The sequence below is a fragment of the Stomoxys calcitrans genome, chromosome 3 (assembly GCF_963082655.1).
Source record: "Stomoxys calcitrans chromosome 3, idStoCalc2.1, whole genome shotgun sequence".
Classification (NCBI taxonomy): Eukaryota; Metazoa; Arthropoda; class Insecta; order Diptera; family Muscidae; genus Stomoxys; species Stomoxys calcitrans.
The window spans coordinates 89,553,960-89,576,395 of record NC_081554.1 but is presented as its reverse complement, the minus strand read 5'-3'; the positions used below and the strand labels follow the sequence as shown (position 1 = coordinate 89,576,395).

Here is a 22,436-nt window from a genome sequence, read left to right as displayed (position 1 = left end):
TTTCTAAGAATTCATGCCGAAAACTACGTCGAAACGTTCACTATCAGTTCCAGACAAAAATTATAAGTCAACAAATTTTATATGTCAACGAAATTTATGGGGAAATGACCTCCTACATAAATGTACTAAGGGCTTTTAAAAAGATACACTTTATTATTCATTTTTAATAAAATAGGGTTTTTATCTTCAATGAGATAAAACTGCACTTCCACATTTTTAATAAATAGGGGTTTGCTTTTTTGTGTTTTTGAAATTATTTTATAATTTAAGTTTTATCAAATCGCCTCAGTAATTTGATGGACTGCTATGGAGAAACAGTGCAACATTAAGACCATACAACAGTTTCAGAGAACAATGTTGTCTTGGCATAGGGGGAGCGATGAGGACCACGCCCTCTACGGGAACTAGAGACTATTCTAGATATCCGACCCATTGAAATACAGATTAAGTATGAGGCAGCCACTACTTCTATGAGACTAAAGGCGATGGCAGAATGGATTGAGGATGGGAGCAGCTCATACCATCGCGGTATAATCGAGGCGGCAATAAAATCCTGAATGGAAGGGAAGAGGTTTCCTTGAAGTCGAGTGCGAGGCATTGCTGCCATCGGCACAGTCTTGGACTGACGAAACTCTTGTATTGGCTTCTTGCTACACGAACGGATCAAAGCTAGAGGACAGAGTGGGCCTGGAGGTCTACATTGAGAACCCAGGGACTGGCTGACTATAATTCGGTCCTGGAGATCCGGGCAATCACGGAATGCGTGAAGTGGTGTGGTGCTACCGTCAGGATGTCGAATGTGAACATCTATACCGACAGTAAAATTGCCATAAGGGCAGTAACAACCAGGACGGTAAGGTCACGAACAGTCTCGCAATGTAAGAATGAGATTGACGCCTTCCCCGTGGATGGCAAAAATCGTTTGGGTGCCGGGCCATAACGGAGTAAGGGGGAATGAAAGAGTAGACGATTTGGCTGTGAAGGCAAGAGGATTACCGTCAATAAACTTGGTTAACCCGAAGCCTTTCGGGTCGACGCAGTCCGTGTTAATGGAGTGGGCGACGAATGCGCATGCAAAATTGTGGAACAGCGAAACGGTTGGTAGGACGGCAAAAATCCTATGGGGGGATCCAGATCGTGAGAAGACGAGGCTATTACTGAAAGGAAGTAAGAAGGAGGTCAGTATAGCTATTGGTATCATAACGAGACACATAAGACTACGAACTCACTTATTATTCATGTGTAGGGCATGCGGGGAAGATTATGAGAAGTTGGAGGATTTCCTTTGTCATTGCCCGGCTTTTGCGTCTAACAGATACCGGCACTTACGTGGGAACACAATACCAGACATAAACCAAATTTGGGGAGTGGTATTGAAAACAATTAAGGATTTTGTAAGTAGCATGGAATTCCTAATTTCTTTTTAGAGGTTACTTTATAGTTTTTAGAGCTCACAACAAGCCGATTACTGGCTTAGGTGTATGTCCATAGTGACATGGGGCGGATTAATATCCGCACCCTCTTTTCATCCTTACCTAAGACAAAACGCGCTGTTGTTTAAAGTTGACATCAGTCATTAAAGGACTCAATAAATAAATGCATGTTCGATTGTTGCAATTCTCTGCAAAAAATTGTATATTACAATATTTAAACAGAATTATTTACTTTAATTCAACTATTTCATACTTTACCTTTATACCACATATAGGTAAATTTTTGTTATTTATCCGTAGAAGTACAAGACCCGAGGCTTCTCTCACTGGGCAGTTTTATTTTGCGGTTGTTGCAGTAGCTGCTGTAACCGAGTTTTTACTATACTTCAATAATCTTAATATTGTATATTAAATACACTCAAACAATATAACCCGTTTCCCATAAAGTAAATAATCGACAAATAAACTACTTTTGTGACTTTCTTCACGATAAAATACAAGATTTTGATTTGTCGCAAAGACGTTGAAAACATATATAATATTTCTTAACCTTAACCAAATCTGTTGTTAATGTATGCAAAAAATATTTGTAACAGCTCGACCGATGAAAGTTGCCAACCGTACTTTACTCCAGTGCGATACGCCGGAAACAATAGGAGGAAGGTGTCTAGCGCTAATTCAGAAAAGTCTTCAAAAAATGAGTACCCAAAATGGAACTCCTTTTGTTTGCCAGTGTCAGTAGAAAGAGTTCGATTCCTTTACACACGTCTTTACAGCTTCTGCAACATCTTTTCCGTTCAGATAGTGACCTCGCAAAAGAGTTGCTGTAATTTATTTTGGTACAATATAATGCAAATCACGATTAAAGGGGTACTAGCACACCCAAGCACGCTCCACTGTGCCTTCCATAATACACAGAGTAAAACTTTACTTATATTTATAATCTAAACTTCCTGGTCTCGTGGGTGTATCTTGACTTCAAATATATTCCACATTTTTGGCATACACATCTTGCCAATACCTTTCGGTTGAATGCAGGGCATATTTCAAAAAGTTTGGATTATGCAGCCGCACAGGCACTTAGACCAAAATGCTTTTTTATACCCTACACCATAGGATAGGGGGTATACTAATTTCGTCATTCTGTTTGTTACTACTCGAAATATTCGTGTGAGACCCCATAAAGACCGACATTTTATGTCGATCTAGCCATGTCCGTCCGTCTGTCTGTCGAAAGCACGCTAACTTCCGAAGGAGTAAAGCTAGCCGCTTGAAATTTTGCACAAGTACTTCTTATTAGTGCAGGTCGGTTGGTATTGTAAATGAACCATCTCGGTCCATGTTTTGACAAGCTGCCATATAAACCGATCTTGGGTCTTGACTTCTTGAACCTCTAGAGTACGCAATTCTTATCCGATTGGAATGAAATTTTGCACGTAGTATTTTGTTATGATATCCAACAACTGTGCCAAGTATGGTTCAAATCGGTTCATAACCTGATTTAGCTGCCATATAAACCGATCTTGGGCCTTGATTCTTGAGCCTCTAGAGTGCGCAATTTTTATCCGATTGGAATGAAATTTTGCACGACATGTTTTGTTATTATATCCAACAACTGTGCCACGTATGATTAAAATCGGTCAACAACCTGATATAGCTGTCATATAAACCGATCTTGGGTCTTGACTTCATGAGCCTCTAGAGAGCTCAATTCTTATCCGATTTAAATGAATTTTTGCACGTAGTATTTTGTTATGATATCCAACAACTGTGCCAAGTATGTTTCAATTCGGTTCATAACCTGATATAGCTGTCATATAAACAGATCTGGGGACTTAACTTCTTGAGCTTCTAGAGGGCGCAATTCCTATCCGGTTTGGCTGAAATTTTGCATGATGTATTTTATTCTTACTTTCAACAACTGTGTCAAATAAGGTTCAAATCGGTTCATAACCTGATATAGCCTGATTTGCCTGAAATTTTGTACGACGGATTCTCTCATGACCGTAAATATACGTGTTTATTATGGTCTGAATCGGTCTTTAGCCCGATACAGCTCCCATATAAATCGATGTCTCTAGTTTACTCCTTGAGCCTCCAAAGGGCGCAATTCTTATTCGAATTGGCGACATTTTACACAGGTCTCCAACATATAATATAATTGTAGTCCAAACCGGACCACATCTTGATATTGCTCTAATAGCAGAGAAAACCTTTTCTTATATCCTTTTTTGCCTAAGAAGAGATGCCGGGAAAAGAGCTCGACAAATGCGATCAATGGTGGAGGGTATATAAGATTCGACCCGGCCGAACTTAGCACACTTTTATTTGTTTCATTTATTGTTTGTAGGATTCGTATCGCTCTTCCCATATTGTTATTTGTCCGTTTGGTGGGAATTGCAGGAGTGGCAAGCGCTAGAAACTTGACATTATATAGCCATTTCTGGTGCGTACCATAGTTACTGTTTAGAGCTTTTACATGTGGACGGAACAAATTTTTACCATATACCCTTCATTTCAATATCATATTGCCATTATTGGGTTACATGTCAACTTAGGTATAAGGCGGACTGTCAGCTACTTGTCAAATGTTTAAATGTGACGTTCTTACTCTACTCCTAAACCCTTTCATTAAGAGCCAGATTTTTTTGTAATCGGCAACATGTTCTTTTGAGCAGTTTTGGTGGCCCTTGAGCTTGTTGGTCCAAAATTTCTGTCATATTCCTACTTCATTCTCAAATACCTTGAATTTAAGTCCCATATTATCATAGTAAGACTTCATGTCCATTATTGGTGCCTTTCGAGGTAAAAGTTGAAAAAGAAAGTTGAATCCATATTGGAAGTAAGGTTCGCACTCTACTTGTAAAACCCTCATTGTCGTGATAGGTGGTTTAAGACTCCAGATTACCAGATCGCGCTTCATCCCGCTTTCAGTGGCTGGAAAATCTCTCACACAACCCCTTTCTGATATTGAAATATAAAGTTAAGATTAAATTGATATTGAAATGTAAAGTATAAACTATTTTCATTATGTGATCATTTTTAACTATCTGAATATTGCAAGTTATTCTAAATCTATTGAGCGACGAAGCTCATTTTTTGGCTCAATGGTTACGTTAAGAAGAAGCCAGACGCATTGCAAGAGATACCAATGCAACCAAAAAAAGTGACATTTTGGTGCGGTTTATGGGCTGGTGGCATCATTGGACCGTTCTTCTTTAAAAATGATGCGAATCGCAACGTAACTGTGAATGGTGGGCGCTACCGTGAGATGATATCGAACTTACCCAAAATGAAAGAGCTTGACTTGCATGACATGTGGTTTCAACAAAACGGTGCCACATGCCACACAGCACGCGGTAACAATGGATTTATTGAGATGCGAGTTTGGTGAACATTTTATTTCACGTTGGAGACCGGTGAATTGGCCACCTAGATCGTCCAATTAAACGCCTTTAGACTAGTTTTTGTGGGGCTATGTTAAAGTTGATGTCTATAAAGACAAGCCCGCTTCAATTGACGCATTGGAAGACAACATTGAAGCATTTATTCGTAAGTTACCGGCCGAAATGTTGGAAAGAGTATACCAAAATTGGACTAAGTGAATGGACCATTTGAGGCGCAGTCACGGTCAACATTTGCACGAAACAATCTTCAAGCATTAAATTATATGGACCGTACTATCGATTCAAATAAATATTTCATACATTTTTCTAAATTTTTTGTGTTTTTGTTTTTTGAAAAACTTTCCTATAGCTCTAATAAAAATATTTCTAAATTTTCTAGCGTATAACTACCCTTCACTGGGAATATACAACATTTTGCTGTTTTTGCGTCTAACGGCAATTATTTTAAATTCCATAATCGCTTCAGGTTTAACTTTGAGATGATAATAGTAGGAAGAAATATTATACCAATGCCTTTTTATACCCACCACCGACGTATCTTTTTCCGACCCTATAAAGTAAAAATATTCTTGATTAGCGTTAAAATCTAATACGATCTAGCCATGTCCGTCCGTCTGTCTATTGAGATATTGATCTGAAACTTTGCACAGATTATTTTTTTGTCCATAAGCAGGTTAAGTTCGAAGATGTGTTATATTGAACTATATCTTGATATAGCCCCCATATAGACCGATCCGCCGATTTAGGGTCTTAGGCCCATAAAAGCCACATTTATTATCCGATTTTGCTGAAATTTGGCACAGTGAGTTGTGTTAAGCCACTCGAAATGCTTCTTCAATTTGGCCCCGATAGGTCCAGATTTGGATATAGCTGCCATATAGACCGATCCACCGATTTAGGGTCTTAGGCCCATAAAAGCCACATTTATCATCCGACTTTGCTGAAATTTGGCACAGTGAGTTGTGTTAAGCCACTCGACATTCTTCTTTAGTTTGGCTCAGATAGGTCCAGATTTGGATACAGCTGTCGTATATACCGATCTCTCGAATTAAGGTTTTGGGCCCCTAAAAGGCGTATTTATTGTCCGATGTTGCCGAAATTTGGGACAGTGAGTTGTGTTAGGCCCTTCGACATTTCTCTGCCTTTGGCTCAGATCGGTCAAGATTTGGATATAGCTGCCATATAATCCGATCTCTCGAATTAAGGTTTTGGGCCCATAAAAGGCGCATTTATTGTCCGATGTCGCCGAAATTTGGGACAGTGAGTTGTGTTAGGCCCTTCGATATCCTTTTCAATTTGGCCCAGATCGGTCCAGATTTGCATATAGCTGCCATATAGACCGATATCTCGAATTAAAGTCTTGGCTCTATAAAATGCGTATTTATAATCCGATTTCACTGAAATTTGACACAATGACTTATGTTAGGATTTTCGGCATTCGTGTCGTATATGATTCAGATCGGTGTATTTTTAGATGTAGCTACTAAAAGGACCAATATTTTGTTATACACAATTAAACAGTGACTTACACTTATTAGTATTTGGTCCAAATCGATATAGCTGCTATGGACCATAAGGTATGCATTTTTCACCGGATTTTAACGAAAGGTGGTTTACATATATACTCAAGTTGGTCGGTATCCAATGTTCGACCCGGCCAAACCTAACTCCTTTTTACTTGTTCTAGACTCGAAAACAAATTTAATCTGTATTTTTTGTAATAAGTTTTGTAATAAATCGATAAAAGTTCAATTTTTAATCAATTGAAAAAAACCCCCACAAAGATGAAATAATACCCATTTTTTTTTTGGAATTTGTTTAATTTTCTTATTTGAGAATAGTTTCATAATGAAATAATATCCAAACAGTATGGACAAAATAAAACCCAAAAAAAGATGAAATTATCCCCAAAATTACTTTTTGGGGTTATTTCATTTTGCTCTTGCTTTGGCCGAATTTTCATAAAAATATTAGATAATTGTTTTGTTATTTTAAAAACAAAAAAGGTCATAAAGCCCAATGGGCGTTCTGGCCAATTTTTGGGCGGTCATAATGCCCAAAACAATATTGGGCGTTATGACCGCATCAGGGTAGGTCATAACGCATTACAAATAAATGAGTCTTTAGTAAAGGGAAACAACAATGCTGTGTCGCGTTGTTAACTAATTTGAGTATGTTTAGAAAGCAGTACCAAGAGTGATCTTTACGCGAAATTCACAGTTTGAAGATTCAGCCATTTTATGCAACAACCATTCAATGCAACAAGGCGGTTTCCAGAAAAAGCACTCCCAAGATTTTTCAAAAAATTTTTTGTTTATATTTTTGATTTATAAAAAATTGCTAACTTTCAGCAAGCCTATTCCTCCTTCCAAAACTTGACCTTATATGACAGGAAAAGTTTTATTTAACTAGTATTATTCATCTACTTTACTTTACTTATTTAAATTGGCTATGACAGAACATTTTTTCCACTAGCCGAACGTAGTGTGTAGAAGTGTTCAAGACGCCTCGATCTTCTGCGTTCATCTCTGACACCAAGTTTCGAGGTATATCCCACCGCTTGATCTTTCCATCGGGCTTTTGGTCTTCCCGGTTTGCGTGCACCACCGTTCTTTGCTGGAGCTTCTTCATCCATTCTGACAACATGACCTAGCCAACGCAGCCGTTGTATTTTGATGTGTGTAACCATGCTATCGTCGTCATACACCTCGTGGTTCATACGACGCCTAAATCCTTCATTAACGCAAACTGATCCATATATTTTACGAAGAATCTTTCTCTCAAATACTCTAAGCACTGCCTCATCTGCTTTCACAAGTACCCATGCCTCAGAACCATATAACAACACGGGTAGTATCAGTGTCTTGTATAGTGTAATCTTCGTCTGTAGATAGGTGGCCTTGTTTCTAAACTGCTTACTTAGTCCAAAGTAGAATATGTTTGCCAGTATTATTTTTCGCTTTATCTCAAAACGGGTGTCATTCGTTTCGGTTACGGCGGTGCCGAGGTAGATAAAGTTGCTGGCTATCTCAAAGTTGTGGGTCCCAACTGTTTCCATTTCCTTTATCTGCTCGGTTGCACAAGGCATTTTGGGAGTTAAAACCATCCATTTCGTCGTATCTCCATTTACTGCCAGTCCCATTTTCACTGAGTCTCTTTCGATTTCATCCATTTTACGCCGATCCAAATTGCATTGGGTTGCTCTTCCGAACTTAAGACTGGTACTATGTTTGTTCTTTACAGTTAAAAACACATTTTTGTTCCATTGGGGACTTTCTGCGCCAACCCCACTGCTTTTCGAATAGTTTCGGATATGAGACTTTAGTTGTTTTCACAGAATGAATTGCTCTCGCTCAACTTCATTAAAGTATACACAAAACACCCCTACAGTTAAGGCGCCAAGATGCCTTAACAATAACATTAAGCTGCTAACGTATCTAAAATAAAACAAGTAAAAGCGTGCTAAGTTCGGCCAGGCCGAATCTTGGATACCCACCATCATGGATTCCGTTAGAAATGTACCCTTATTAACTGAGTTTGTATTTGCATTAGTTTAGTCTCAAGAAGTCATATCGGGTTATCGGTACAAAGGGGGGCCCAAATCATCATATTGACTGAATCGCATAAAACTTGGCACTGATATTGTAAGATATGATATGTTTTTGGGCCAAATCGGATGAAAATTTAGTCTTCTAAGGGCTTAAGAAGACAAACCCGCGGATCGGTTTATATGGGGGCTATATCTGTTTATTGACCGATTCGGATCATACATGGCCTGGATGTTGGAAATCACAACTCAAGTCTTTATTCCAAATTTCAGCCAAATCTGATGAAAATTGAGGGGCTTTAGTAGTCAAATCGGGGGATTGGTTTATATGGCGGCTATATCCAAATCCGAATCGGTATGCAATCCCCAACAATCTACCTCATTTAGAAGTATCTGTGTAAAATTTCAAACGGCTAGCTTAACGCGTTCGACCCCTATCGTGATTTCGACAGACGGACGGACATGGCGAGATCGATTCAGAACGACGAGACGATCAAGAATATATATACTTTATGGGGTCTTAGACGAATATTTCGAGGTGTTACCAACGGAATGACTAGATTAGTATACCCCCATCCTATGGTGGTGGGTATAACGGCAGCAAAATACATATGTGAGCAAACTTTCTTTTGTATCATATGAATCATAAGTTACACTCTGATCATTACAAAGTGATAGAAACTTATGATTGCGGTTAATATAATATTGTTTGAGCTTATTATTATTTTATTGATGTTATCAAAATAGATTATTTCTGTTCCAACTTACATGTACCGCCCAAATATATGATCTATCATATTATTGTCACATCAACAACAAGACAGACAATAGGAAAACCACATTTGACCATATGATCATGACGTTTATATATAGAATGACCTAATGCAAATAGTTTCAAAATAAAATGATGCCGATGCAAAATCTTTATGAAGTAATGATATCAGTAAAATCATTTAACAAGATGTGAGGAGTAAATGATTGATGACGACAATCGATTCCTGGCCACTCGTCAACTTTTTGGCTAACTGATTACTATCTTAAATTCATTTTATTTGGTTTTAGTAATGGTTTCTCTGACAAAATTTTATCCTCGTTTGGAAATTTAAAGTTAAACAAGTAAAAGCATGCAAAGTTCGTCCGAGCCAAATCTTATATACCCTCCACCATGGATCGCATTTGTCGAGTTCTTTTCCCGGCATCTCTTCTTAGGCAAAACAGGATATAAGAAAAGATTTGCTCTGCCATTAGAGCGATATCAAGATATGGTCCGGTTTGGACCACAATTAAATTATATTTTGGAGACCAGTGTAAAATGTCAGCCAATTCGAATAAGAATTGCGCCCTTTGGGGGTTCAAGAAGTAAAACTATAGAGATCGATTTTTATGGGAGCTGTATCGGGCTATAGACCGATTCAGACCATAATAAACACGTATGTTGATGGTCATGAGAGGATCCGTCGTACAAAATTTCAGGCAAGTCGGATAATAATTGCGACCTCTAGAGGCTCAAAAATTCAAGATCCCAGATCGGTTTATATGGCAGCTATATCGGGTTATGAACCGATTTGAACCTTATTTAACACAGTTGTTGAAAGCAAGAATAAAATACGTCATGCAAAATTTCAGCCAAATCGGAAAGGAATTGCGCCCTCTAGAAGCTCAAGAAGTCAAGTCCCTAGATCTGTTTATATGACAGCTATATAAGGTTATGAACCGATTTGAACCATACTTGGCACAGTTGTTGGATATCATAACAAAATACTTCGTGCAAAAATTCATTCAAATTGGATAAGAATTGCAAAACCCAAGATCGGTTTATATGACAGCTATATCAGGTTATAGACCGATATAGTTGCTAGATATCATAATAAAACAAGTCATGCAAAATTTCATTCCAATCGGATAAGATTTGCTCACTGTAGAGGCTCAAGAAGTCAAGACCTAAGATCGGTTTATATGGCAGCTATATCAGGTTATGGACCGGTTAAAACCATACTTGGCACAACAGTTGGATATCATAACAAAAACACGTCGTGAAAAATTTCATTCCAATCGGATAATAATTGCGCACTCTAGAGGTTCAAGAAGTCAAGACCCAATATCGGTTTATATGGCAGCTATATCAAAACATGGACCGATGGACCATTTACAACACCAACCGACCTACACTAATAAGAAGTATTTGTGCAAAATTTCAAGCGGCTAGGTTTACTCCTTCGGAAGTTAGCGTGCTTTCGACAGACAGACGGACGGACGGACGGACATGGCTAGATCGACACATATATACTTTATGGGGTCTCAGACGAATATTTCGAGTATTTACAAACAGAATGACGAAATTAGTATACCCCCCCATCCAATGGTGAAGGGTATAATAAACGCTTGAACTTTCCTGACATGTTATAGCGAAAGACAATGTTTCACACTTTCACACAACTATTTGGAATAATGATGGGTATATGATACTTCAATGACCTTTTAATTTCAAAATACAAACATCTGTGTGAGTAAGTGCATTGGTATAAATAAAAATTCCCCAAAAATCTATTTTTGATAAAGTGCCCTCTCCATGATCAGTTTAAATTAAATTATGAACTGATAAAGACGTTAACATAAAGAAATAGAGCAAAAGCGAAAATGCATCGCTTTCAATTAGTAAGTATTAAGTATTCCTTTTATTATGGGACTTCTCTTGGGCACGCAGGTGGATAGTGATAGCGGTAGTGAGAACGACAGCAACAGTTCCGACAACAATGAAAGTAAAAAACATGATGAACATCATCCGCAAGTACCATCACCATCTTTAGAGCATGTTCGCCCCCATCAATACAATTATCCATTGCAATCGTATTCATTACTATAATCTACTACCACCAATCATATCATATAAACCGATCTGGGGTCTTGACTTCTTGAGCTTCTAGAGGGCGCAATTCTTATCCGATTTGAATGAATTTTTGATCGAAGTATTTTGTTATGATATCCAACAACTGTGCCAAGTATGGTTCAAATCGGTCCATAACCTGATATAGCTGCCATATAAACCGATCTTGGGTCTTGACTTCTTGAGCCTCTAGAGGGCGCAATTCTTATCCGAATGGAATGGAATTTCGCACGACGTGTTTTGTTATGATACCCGACAACTGTGCCTAGTATGGTTTAAATCGGTTCATAACCTGATATAGCTGCCATATAAACCGATCTTGGGTCTTGACTTCTTGAGCCTCTAGAGTGCGCAATTCTTATCCGATTGGAATGGAATTTCGCACGACGTGTTTTGTTATGATACCCAACAACTGTGCCTTGTATGGTTGAAATCGGTCCATAACCTGATATAGCTGGCATATAAACCGATCTTGGGTCTTGACTTCTTGAGCCTCTAGAGTGCGCAATTCTTATCCGATCAGAATGAAATTTTGCACGACGTGTTTTGTTATGATATCCAACAACTGTGCCAAGTATGGTTCAAATCGGCCCATAACCTGATATAGCTGCCATATAAACCGATCTTGGGTCTTGACTTCTTGAGCCTCTAGAGGGCGCAATTCTTATCCGAATGGAATGGAATTTCGCACGACGTGTTTTGTTATGATACCCGACAACTGTGCCTAGTATGGTTTAAATCGGTCCATAACCTGATATAGCTGTCATATAAACAGATCTGGGGATTTGACTTTGGCTTCTAGAGGGCGCAATTCCTATCCGATTTGGCTGAAATTTCGCATGACGTATTTTATTTTTACTTTCAACAACTGTGTCAAATAAGGTTCAAATCGGTTCATAACCTGATATAGCTGCCATATAAACCGATCTGGGATCTTGACTTCTTGACCCCTAGAAGTCGCAATTATTATCCGATATGCCTGAAATTTTGTACGACGGATCCTCTCATGACCATCAACAAACGTGTTTATTATGGTCTGAATCGGTCTATAGCCCGATACAGATCCCATAAGAATCGTTCTCTCTATTTTACTTCGTGAGCCCCAATGGGCGCAATTCTTATACGAATTGGCTGAAATTTTACACAGGTCTCCAACATATAATTTAATTGTGGTCCGAACCGGACCATATCTTGATATCGTTTTAATAGCAGAGCAACTCTTTTCTTATATCCTTTTTTGCCTAAGAAGAGATGCCGGGAAAAGAACTCGACAAATGCGATCCGTGGTGGAGGGTATATAAGATTCGGCCCGGCCGAACTTAGCACGCTTTTACTTGTTTTATTTTGATACTGATATATAGATACTGTAAAAGACTGAGATCTGTTTCAGACAGCCTGACTATAATACGATCTGGCGGAGATCCGGGCGATCACGGAATACGCGAGGTGGTGTGTTGCTAACGCGAGGACGTCGAGTGTGAACATCTTTACCGACAGTAAAATTGCCACAAGGGTTAAAACAACCAGGACTGCGAGGTCACGAACAGTCTTGCAATGTAAGAATAAAATTAACACCTTCTCCGAGGATGGCACAATCCGCATCGTTTGGGTGCCTGGCCATAACGGAGTAAGGGGGAATGAAAGGGCAGACGATTTAGCGGTGAAGGCCAGAGGACTGCCGTCAATAAACTTGGCAAACCCAAAGCCTTTCGGGACGACGAATGGCGACAGTCGGTAGGACGAATGGCGACAGTCGGTAAGACCTATGTTGTGATTCGGATCGTAAGAGGACGAGGCTATTACTGAAAGGAAGAACAGAGGAGGTCAGTATAGCTATTGGTATCATAACGGGGCAAATAGGACTACGTGCTCACTTATGCAAAATCGGTGCGGTAAATGATAGCATTTGTCGGACATGTGGGGAAGATGATGAGACGTTGGAGCATTTCCTATGTCATTTCCCGGTTTTCATGGCTAAGAGACACCGGTACTTAGGTGGAGACACAATACCATACATGAACCAACTAAGGGGCGTGGCATGGAAAAAAATTAAGGATTTTGTAGGTAGCACGAAATTCCTAACTTAGTTTTTTTTCCTTTTTCGAGGTTACTTTTTTAGTATTTAGAGCGCACAAGAAGCCGATTACTGCCTTAGGTGTATGTCCATAGAGGCATGGGGTGGATAAATATCCACACCCACTTTTCAACCTAACCTAACCTAATCTACTGTAAAAATGATAAAAAAAATTAACCGATCTAACAAAGAAAACACAACAAATATTGTAACCATTTTCCAGGGATCTTCACCGTCAATAACCAATATATAGTATGTACCAGGGCTGCAGAGTCAGATACTAGACTCCAACCTTGGGTCGGGGTCTTAGACAAAATATTAAGCCGAACTCGCAGTCGGGGCAAGTGTACTCAACTCCAAACCGAACTCCCACTCCAGTTCAATAGTCCGACTCTGGCCTCAAAACCTCGACTCCGGTTGTTTCCACAGCCCTGGTATGAACTATCTTGCTCTTGAATAACGCCATCAACCGAAAACTCCACCTCTTTATTTCATAAGAATCCTTTACTAACTAAATTTCTCATGAACATTCCATTAAGGAACAGGGGAATCTTCGCTCATATCAATGAGTGTAGTCCAATTCAAAGATTATCGTGCAATGGAATTTCTCGTTTGAGATCAATGATAAATCTTCAGAATAAGGGACCAAAGGCATTCGAGCTTTATTTTTTTCATAATTTTTAAAGACTGTAACAATTTTACATGAATACCAAGCCTCAGTCCGAATTCTAGCGACAACACCGAACAAAGGAATGGAAAAGTCAGTAACGACTATATAATACCCTATATCTACTTATAGGAGAACAAAAATAAATTTATTTCATAAAATGGAATCTAAACACATTTCGGCAGCGGTATTCAGATTGGTAGAGAACATTCCAGACAAACAATTTCAGTCAAAATCGTTCAAAATTGTAGTTACTTCTGAAAGAGATTTACTGAATTCTATGAAATTAACCAGTAATCTCTAGAGCGATTAAGCGAATCACATTTGCCAAAGTTGCTGAAGATCGGTTAATAAATGACCACATGTTTGCGAAATTAGTATAAGAGCTTTATTCAAATCTGAACGACAAAATCTAAGAGGCCACCGTAGCGTTGAGGTTAGCATGTTCGGCTATGACGATGAACGCATGTGTTCGAATCCTGAAGAAGGCGAGAACACAAAAATTAACACCCTTGGTGATCCCCTCCTAATGCCGGTTACATTTGTGACGTACTATGCCATGTAAAAACGTCTCCCAAAAGAGGTGTTGTACTGCGGCCCTTTGTTCCGACTCTGGTCAAAACGTTTCCCCTTACCATTGAGCTTAAGCTTGAATCGGACAGCAATCAATGAGTGCTGTCATTCAAAAATTGGACCTTGTCCTTTAATGGAATGGAATTCATAAGAAAAATGTTGATATACAAATCTGAACCGATTATTTGAATAGGCTTCTTATCTGGACCCAAAACATGCCTTTGTCACATTTTAAGATTATCGAATGAAAATTGTGATCTGTACTTTGATCACAAATTTACATGGACAAGCGGACATAAAGGTTTTCAACCATATACCTTTCAACCATACACCTTGTCTCCAGCTTTACTCCGGTGGATGAGAGGGTAGCCACAATCCGCATTGAAGCCAAGTTTTTCAACATCCGCCTTATTTGTGCCCAAGCCCCGACGGAAGACAAGAACGAGCAGACCAAGCATATTTTCTACGAGCTCCTAGGGAAAGAATACGAACGCTTCCCGCTCTTGATATTAAGATCGTTCTGGGTCCAACAGTCGCAAAAATTAGCCTCTACGAGATGACATCCGATAATCAAGAAGTAAGGAACCAAATTGATCACGTTGTGGTAGATGGAAACCATTCATCCATCGTGTTAGATGTACGAACGATCTTAGGAGCGAATATAGTTTCGGATCATTTCCCATACTCCGTTTGACTATGGCAAAAAAAGTACGATCTAACACTACAACGAACTGGACATTGAAAAGCTGCAAACACAACAGATGGCAACATACACCACTCGACTGACCCAACTGCTTAATGAAAGAACTCCTTGTCCCGATGATATAACAGCGCAGTTAGGGAAAACCTCCCCCAAGAATCCCATGGTACGACCAAGAATGTCAAAATACTACTGAAGCCAAAATGGTGGCATATAGCACAGTAGCAACACACCAGATGAAGGAGAGGTATCGGGAGAAAAGGTGAGAGGTGAAATATCTATTACGCAAAAAGAACAAGTAAAAGCGTGCTAAGTTCTGCCGGGCCAAATCTTATATACCCTCCACCATGGATCGCATTTGTCGAGTTCTTTTCCCGGCATCTCTTCTTAGGCAAAAAAAGGATATAAGACAAGATTTGCTCTGCTATTAGAGCGATATTAAGATATGGTCCGGTTTGGACCACAATTAAATTATATTTATGTTGGAGACCTGTGTAAAATGTCAGCCAATTCGAATAAGAATTGCGCTCTTTGTGGGCTCAAGAAGTAAAATAGAGAGATCGATTTATATGGGAGCTGTATCGGGCTATAGACCGATTCAGACCATAATAAACACGTATGTTAACGGTCATGAGAGAATCCGTCGTACAAAATTTCAGGCAAATCGGATAATAATTGCGACATCTAGAGGCTCAAGAAGTCAAGATCCCAGATCGGTTTATATGGCAGCTATATCAGGTTATGGACCGATTTGAACCATACTTGGCACAGTTGTTGGATATAATAACGAAACACGTAGTGCAAAATTTCATTCCAATCGGATAAGAATTGCACACTCTAGAGGCTCAAGAAGTCAAGACCCCAGATCGGTTTATATGGCAGCTATATCAAGTTATAAACCGATTTGAACCATACTTGGCACAGTTGTTGGATATCATAACAAAACACGTAGTGCAAAATTTCATTCCGATCGGATAAGAATTGCGCACTCTAGAGGCTCAAGAAGTCAAGACCCAAGATCGGTTTATATGGCAGCTATATCAAACATGGACCGATATGGCCCATTTACAATACCAACCGACCTACACTAATAAGAAGTATTTGTGCAAAATTTCAAGCGGCTAGGTTTACTCCTTCGGAAGTTAGCGTGCTTTCGACAGACAGACGGACGGACGGAGGGACGGACGGACATGGCTAGATCGACATAAAATTTCACGACGATCAAGAATATATATACTTTATGGGGTCTAAGACAAATGTTTCGAGTAGTTACAATCAGAATGACGAAATTAGTATACCCCCCATCTTATGGTGGAGGGTATAAAAAGGAAATGGAAAGACGTGACTGTTAGCGAATTGAGATGTATAGGTAACAGAATTAAGTCCCGAAATTTTAGCAAAGAATGGCGTCGAAGAGGATAACTAGAACTAATCCGTGATGATGGTACAGAATTTTTACCTCCTAGTCAGAATGAGGTCCAAGTAGCACTGACTGGACTGAAAAACAGCAAGGCAGCAGAAGCCGATGAGTTGCCCGCTGAACTATTTAAGACCGGAGGCGACACGCTGATAAGGCATGTCCCGTACACAGAAAGGAGACAAGATACCCTCGAGCAAGCCTCAAGTCTAAAGTTAATGAGATAATTAGGCCGTATCAATACGCCTTTCGGCCTCCTTAGTCCTGGAAAAGACCCAAGAAGGACAGGTCAACACTTATCATCTCTTTGTGGACTACAAAGCCGTCTTCGACAGCCATATATGCTCAAAAGTATTTCAAGTCTTGTCTGTGTTTGGTATACCTGCAAATTTAATAAGACTTGGCACTTGCTGATACACGTTCCTCAGTAAGAATAGGAAAGAGTCTCTCCGAACCATTCAATACCAAACGAGTTTCAGACTTGGAAACAGCTTATTATGTGATATCTTTAATATCTGGAGAAGATTATGCGAGATGAAGATGTGAATGGATATGGCACACTACTCACAAGATAACACATGCTACTCGCCTATGCCGACGACATCGATATCATAAGTGGGTTACCGGAATTAGTAAATGCAGCCTTTGAAACAATCGGCCTGGCAGTAAATTGAGATTGGACAAAACGGATGGTGGGATGTGGGAGTTGATCACAACGTCTTGTACACCCAAGCAGAACCACAAGATAGTCAGCAACTTGGCCTACCTCGGAACCACTGCACAGTGGCGAGGTTTCAGTATTTTCTTAGCAAAAATCATATCTTTTGAACCGAAAAAGATAATTGAATTATTTAAACGGCATATGATTAGAGATCGGCGATGAGTAAATACCCAAAAGGTATTTACCTGGTAAATTGGATAAATATCCGGCTATTTACCCATTTATACCCAAAAGCTGGGTATTTAAAATTTTGCAGATATCTTGGTTATAGATATATTTTTTAAATAATTTTTGATGATATTGTATTCTTTGGATTTTAGTTAGGTATAACCGCTATATCGACCGATCTCCAGACTTAAAGTCTTGAGGCAATGAATTGGTCATTTTTCATCCGACTTCGATGAAATTTGGCACAGTGTATTCTTGTAGACCCCTTCCCATTCTTGTCAAATGTGGTCCAGATCGGACCCTATTTGGATATAGCTGCCATATAGACCGATCTTCCGATATAGTGTAATAAGCCTATAAAAGGAGAATTTTTATACTCATCACCGAAGGATGGGGTATATTCATTCCATTGGCAATAAATCGAAATATCCATTTCCGGCCCTATAAAGTATATATATTCTTGATCAGCGTTAAAATCTAAGACGATATAGCCATGTCCGTCCGTCTGTCTGTTGAAATCACGCTAAAGACTTTAAAAATAGAGATATTGAGCTGAGACTTTGCACAGATTCTTTTGTTATTCATAAGCAGGTTAAGTTCGAAGATAGGCTATATCGGATTGTATTTTGATATAGCCCCCATATAGACCGATCCGCCGATTTAGGGTTTTAGGCCTATAAAAGCCACATTTGTTATCCTATTTTGCTGTAATTAGGGACAGTGAGTTTTTTTTTAGCCCCTTCGGCATCCTTCTTCAATCTGGCTCAAATCGGTCCAGATTTGAATATAGCTGCCATATAGACCGATCTTTCGATTTAAGGTTTTGGGCCCATAAAAGGGTCATTTATTGTGCGATTTTGACAAAATTTGGGAGATTGAGTTATGTTAGGCCATTCGAGATCTTTCTTCCATTTGGCTCAGATCGATCCAGATTTGGATATAGCTGCCATATAGACCTATCTCTCGATTTAAGGTTTTGGGTCCATAAAAGACGCATTTACTGTCCGATGTCGCCGAAATTTGGGACAGTGAGTTAAATTGAGCCTCTCGACACTTTTTTGCAATATCACACAGATCGGACCAGATTTGGATATAGCTGCCATATAGACCCTCTAATTTGTTCCGCAATGGGATGTTTGGGAAACACTAAATATACCGATCTCTCGATTTAAGGCTTTGTGCCCATAAAAGGCGCATTTATTTTCCGATGTGGCCGAAATTTTTGACAGTGAGTTGTGTTAGGCCCTTCGACATCCTTCTTCAATTTGGCTCAGATCGGCTCAGATTTGGATATAGCTGCCATTGGGACCATCTCGTTATAAATTCGTATAATGCCATATTCATTGTAATGCCATATTCATATTGTAATGCCATATTCATATTTTGTAAAGTCAGAATAAGGCATTTAAACGTATCAAACCCCGCCCCAAATCCATCATTTGGGCACCTCAATCCACACTCAGAGAATTTGTTAGTAGAAACAGAAAAAATCTGGTGAAAATGAGGCAGCAGTAAGTTTTTGCTAAAACTGCAACCATTTTCTGCTGTGGTAAGAGGATAAAATGTTGATTGTAGCATGAAAATGTCAAATATGCTTCGAAAACTTTTCTATTACATCTTCTATGCTAGTTTCAAAGGTTTTTTTTAATAATCTCATATAACAACAGAAAAAATATCTACTGAAATCGCGCAAAATTGCCAAATAATTTACATTTATGTATGGGAATAATTCAACTGTAGTTAAGATTCTCGAAAAATTCTTCAAGGAATAAAAATGTTTAATTTAAAATCAGCAGACAGTGTTTGCTGACATCAGCAAACTTATTGTCAGAGTATAATATAATGATTGAACTAAAAATTTTTTTTCGCGTAGATGACTTGTTGATTATTGCATTATAACGACATAGATCACTTTTAAAATCAACGCTTCACACATATAGTGATAATTATTTGGACTAACGATGCGAATATTGTACTTCAGTGATGGTCATTGGGGCAAAAATCTGCCCTCTCATGTACACACAAATATGAGCCTTTGTATTTGAATTGAATTGATGTGATAGTCAAAATTCACCAAGGCTTGCTTTTTGATTAGGTGTCATCTTCATTGCCAGTTTAAAAGAAATTCTCAAGTGATACAGACGTTAACACAAAGTAATAGAGCATAAGCGAAAATGAATCGCTTTCAATGGGTTTTAAGTATTCTTTTGATTACTGGCCTTTTCATGGGCATGCGAGCCGATAGTGATAGTGATAGTGATAGCGACAGTGGCAGCAACAGTTCGGAAAGTAATGAAAGCAAGAAACATGGTAAACATCATAAGGGAAAACACGATCATTCGCCACCACCACCGCCACCACACCCAGCCTATGGTCCCCCACATCCTTATCCATACAATCAACCGGTGTATGTGCCGCAACCAGCACCATCCCCTTATCCATATCAGCCATACTACTATGGCTACCAACCTCCACCAACTCCCTATGGTAATCCCTATCCCTATGGTGGCTACTTTAATCAGCCACCACCAGCACTGCCAGCTCAAGGTTATTATCCACCACCACCACCACCACAGCCAGCTCAAGGTTATTATCCACCACCACCACATGCTCCAGTGGCCCCTACTCCTGCTCCTTATCCTGGTCAAGGAGCTGTTCCAACTCAAGCACCACCTGCTTTTCCTGGCATTCCTGGTGGAAGCAGCACCATCAATCATTCTCTGAAGGTTAATAAGGAATATCAAGAAGATGGCCACCATTATCGTCCTGATGGCACTCCAACATAGGCTTTTTTCCTAACAACTTGAAATTCGTGCAATGGATCAGTGCAATATTTTTATACTTTCCTCTTTATTAAATTTAAACCAATTTTTGATGTCAAATAAAAAATTGTGTGACCAATATGTTATTAATTTCTTAAATGGAAAATTTTCAGCGGTGGTTTTCCCCTCCTAATGCTGACAACATTTGTGAGGTACTATACCATGTAAAACTTCTCTCCAAAGAGGTGTCGCACTGGGGCACGCCGTTCGAACTCGGCTATAAAAAGGAGGCCCCGTATCATTGAGCTTAAACTTGAATCGGACTACACTCATTGATATGTGAGAAGTTTGCCCCTGTTCCTTAGTGGAATGTTCATGGGCAAAATTTGCAATTTACATTTGTCTGCCCTGCCATGTGTCTACAGTCTTAAAAAACTGAGATATTGAGTTGAACTTTTGCACAGACTAGTATTAGTTTCATACACAGATTAAGTTCTTGAAAAGGTCACATCGGACAATATTTGGATATAGCTGCCATATAGAACGATCTGGCGATATAGGTTCTTAAGCCTATAACAGGCGCATTTATTATTCGATTTCGCTGAAATTTGGCATAGTGAGTTTTATTAGGCCCGCCAATATCCGAACCAAAAATAGTACAGATCGGAACATATTTACATAGAGCAGCCATATAGACCGATATGCCGAATTGGGGCACTTATCACCCGACTTCGCTGAAATTTGGAACAGTGAGTTGTATCAAGAGTCCCAATATCTGTTCCGAATATGGTCCAGATCGGAACAGATATGGTCTATATTTAGATATAGCTGTCATTGAGACCGACTATCAGCTTTAGCGTCTAAAGGCCATAAAATACGCATTTATTCTCCGATTTTGCAGAAATTGGAAAAAGTGATTTGCACTAGGGGCCTCAACATCCGACCCGAATATGGTGTATATCGGACCATATTTGCATATAACTGCCTTATAGACCGATATGCCGATTTAGGGTCTTAAGCCTATAAAAGGCGCATTTATCACCCGATTTTGATGAAACTCAGAACAGTGAGTTTTATTAGGGCCATCGATATCCGAACCAAAAATGGTCCAGATCGGAACATAAATGATCTGCCGATTTTGGGTCTTAGGTGTATAACAGGCGCTTTTATTACCCGATTTTAATGAAACTCAGACCAGTGAGTTGTATTAAAACTTCCAACATCTGTTCTAAAAAATTGTCCAGACCAGGCTATATTTAGATATAGCTGTCATAGAGACCAATCTTCAGCTTTAGGGTCTAAGGATCGTAAAAGGAGCATTTATTCACCGATTTTGCTGAAATTTGAAAAATTTGAAACAGAGAGCTGCTTAAAAACTTCCGACATCCAAGATCGGACCATATTTAGATATAGCTGTCATATAGATCAATCAACCGAATAAGGACTTAATCACATGAACGGCGCATTTATTACCCGATTTCGCTGGAATTTCAAACTGTTACTTGTATAGAGTTTCTTGGTACCTGAACCAAACACGATTAAGGTCGGACAATATTTGGAAATTAACTTAACGCGTTTTTACTTGTTTTAGTTCTGTAAACACTCGATGGTAGACAAGAACCAAACTTTCGACGAAATTTAAGTTAGGTTTGGTTGAAAAGAGGGTACGGATATTAATCAGGAACTCTATCCTACTTACGAAATCCCTAATTGTTTTCCATACCACGCTCTTAAGCCCGTTCATGTCTGGTATTGTGCCCCTAGCTGTGTGCCGGTGTCTGCTAACCGCGAAAGCTAGGCAATGACACAGGAAAAGCTACAACCTCTCATCACCTTCCCCACATGTCCTACACATGCTATCACTTACCACACCTATTCTGCATAAGTGAGCTCGTAGTCCTAAATGTCCCGTTATGATACCGAAAATTATACCGACCTCATTCTTATTTCCTTTCAGTAACAGCAATAATAGCATCGACTTCTTACGTTCCGGCCCCCTTTAGGATTTTTGTCATCCTACCGACCGTTTCACTGTACCACATGTGCGTTCGTCGCCCAATACCTTAACTCAGACTGTGTGCCC

General features: G+C 39.3%; 1 protein-coding gene across 1 annotated transcript; it reads left to right on the top strand.

Annotated features, from left to right (window-relative positions):
* Window positions 1–19,696: 19,696 nt before the first annotated feature.
* On the top strand, window positions 19,697–20,494 carry LOC106088700 (nematocyst expressed protein 4). Its single transcript, XM_013254353.2, has one exon. The coding sequence runs from the start codon at window positions 19,766–19,768 to the stop codon at window positions 20,375–20,377; it is 612 nt and encodes a 203-aa protein (XP_013109807.2). The 5' UTR covers window positions 19,697–19,765; the 3' UTR covers window positions 20,378–20,494.
* Window positions 20,495–22,436: the final 1,942 nt, after the last annotated feature.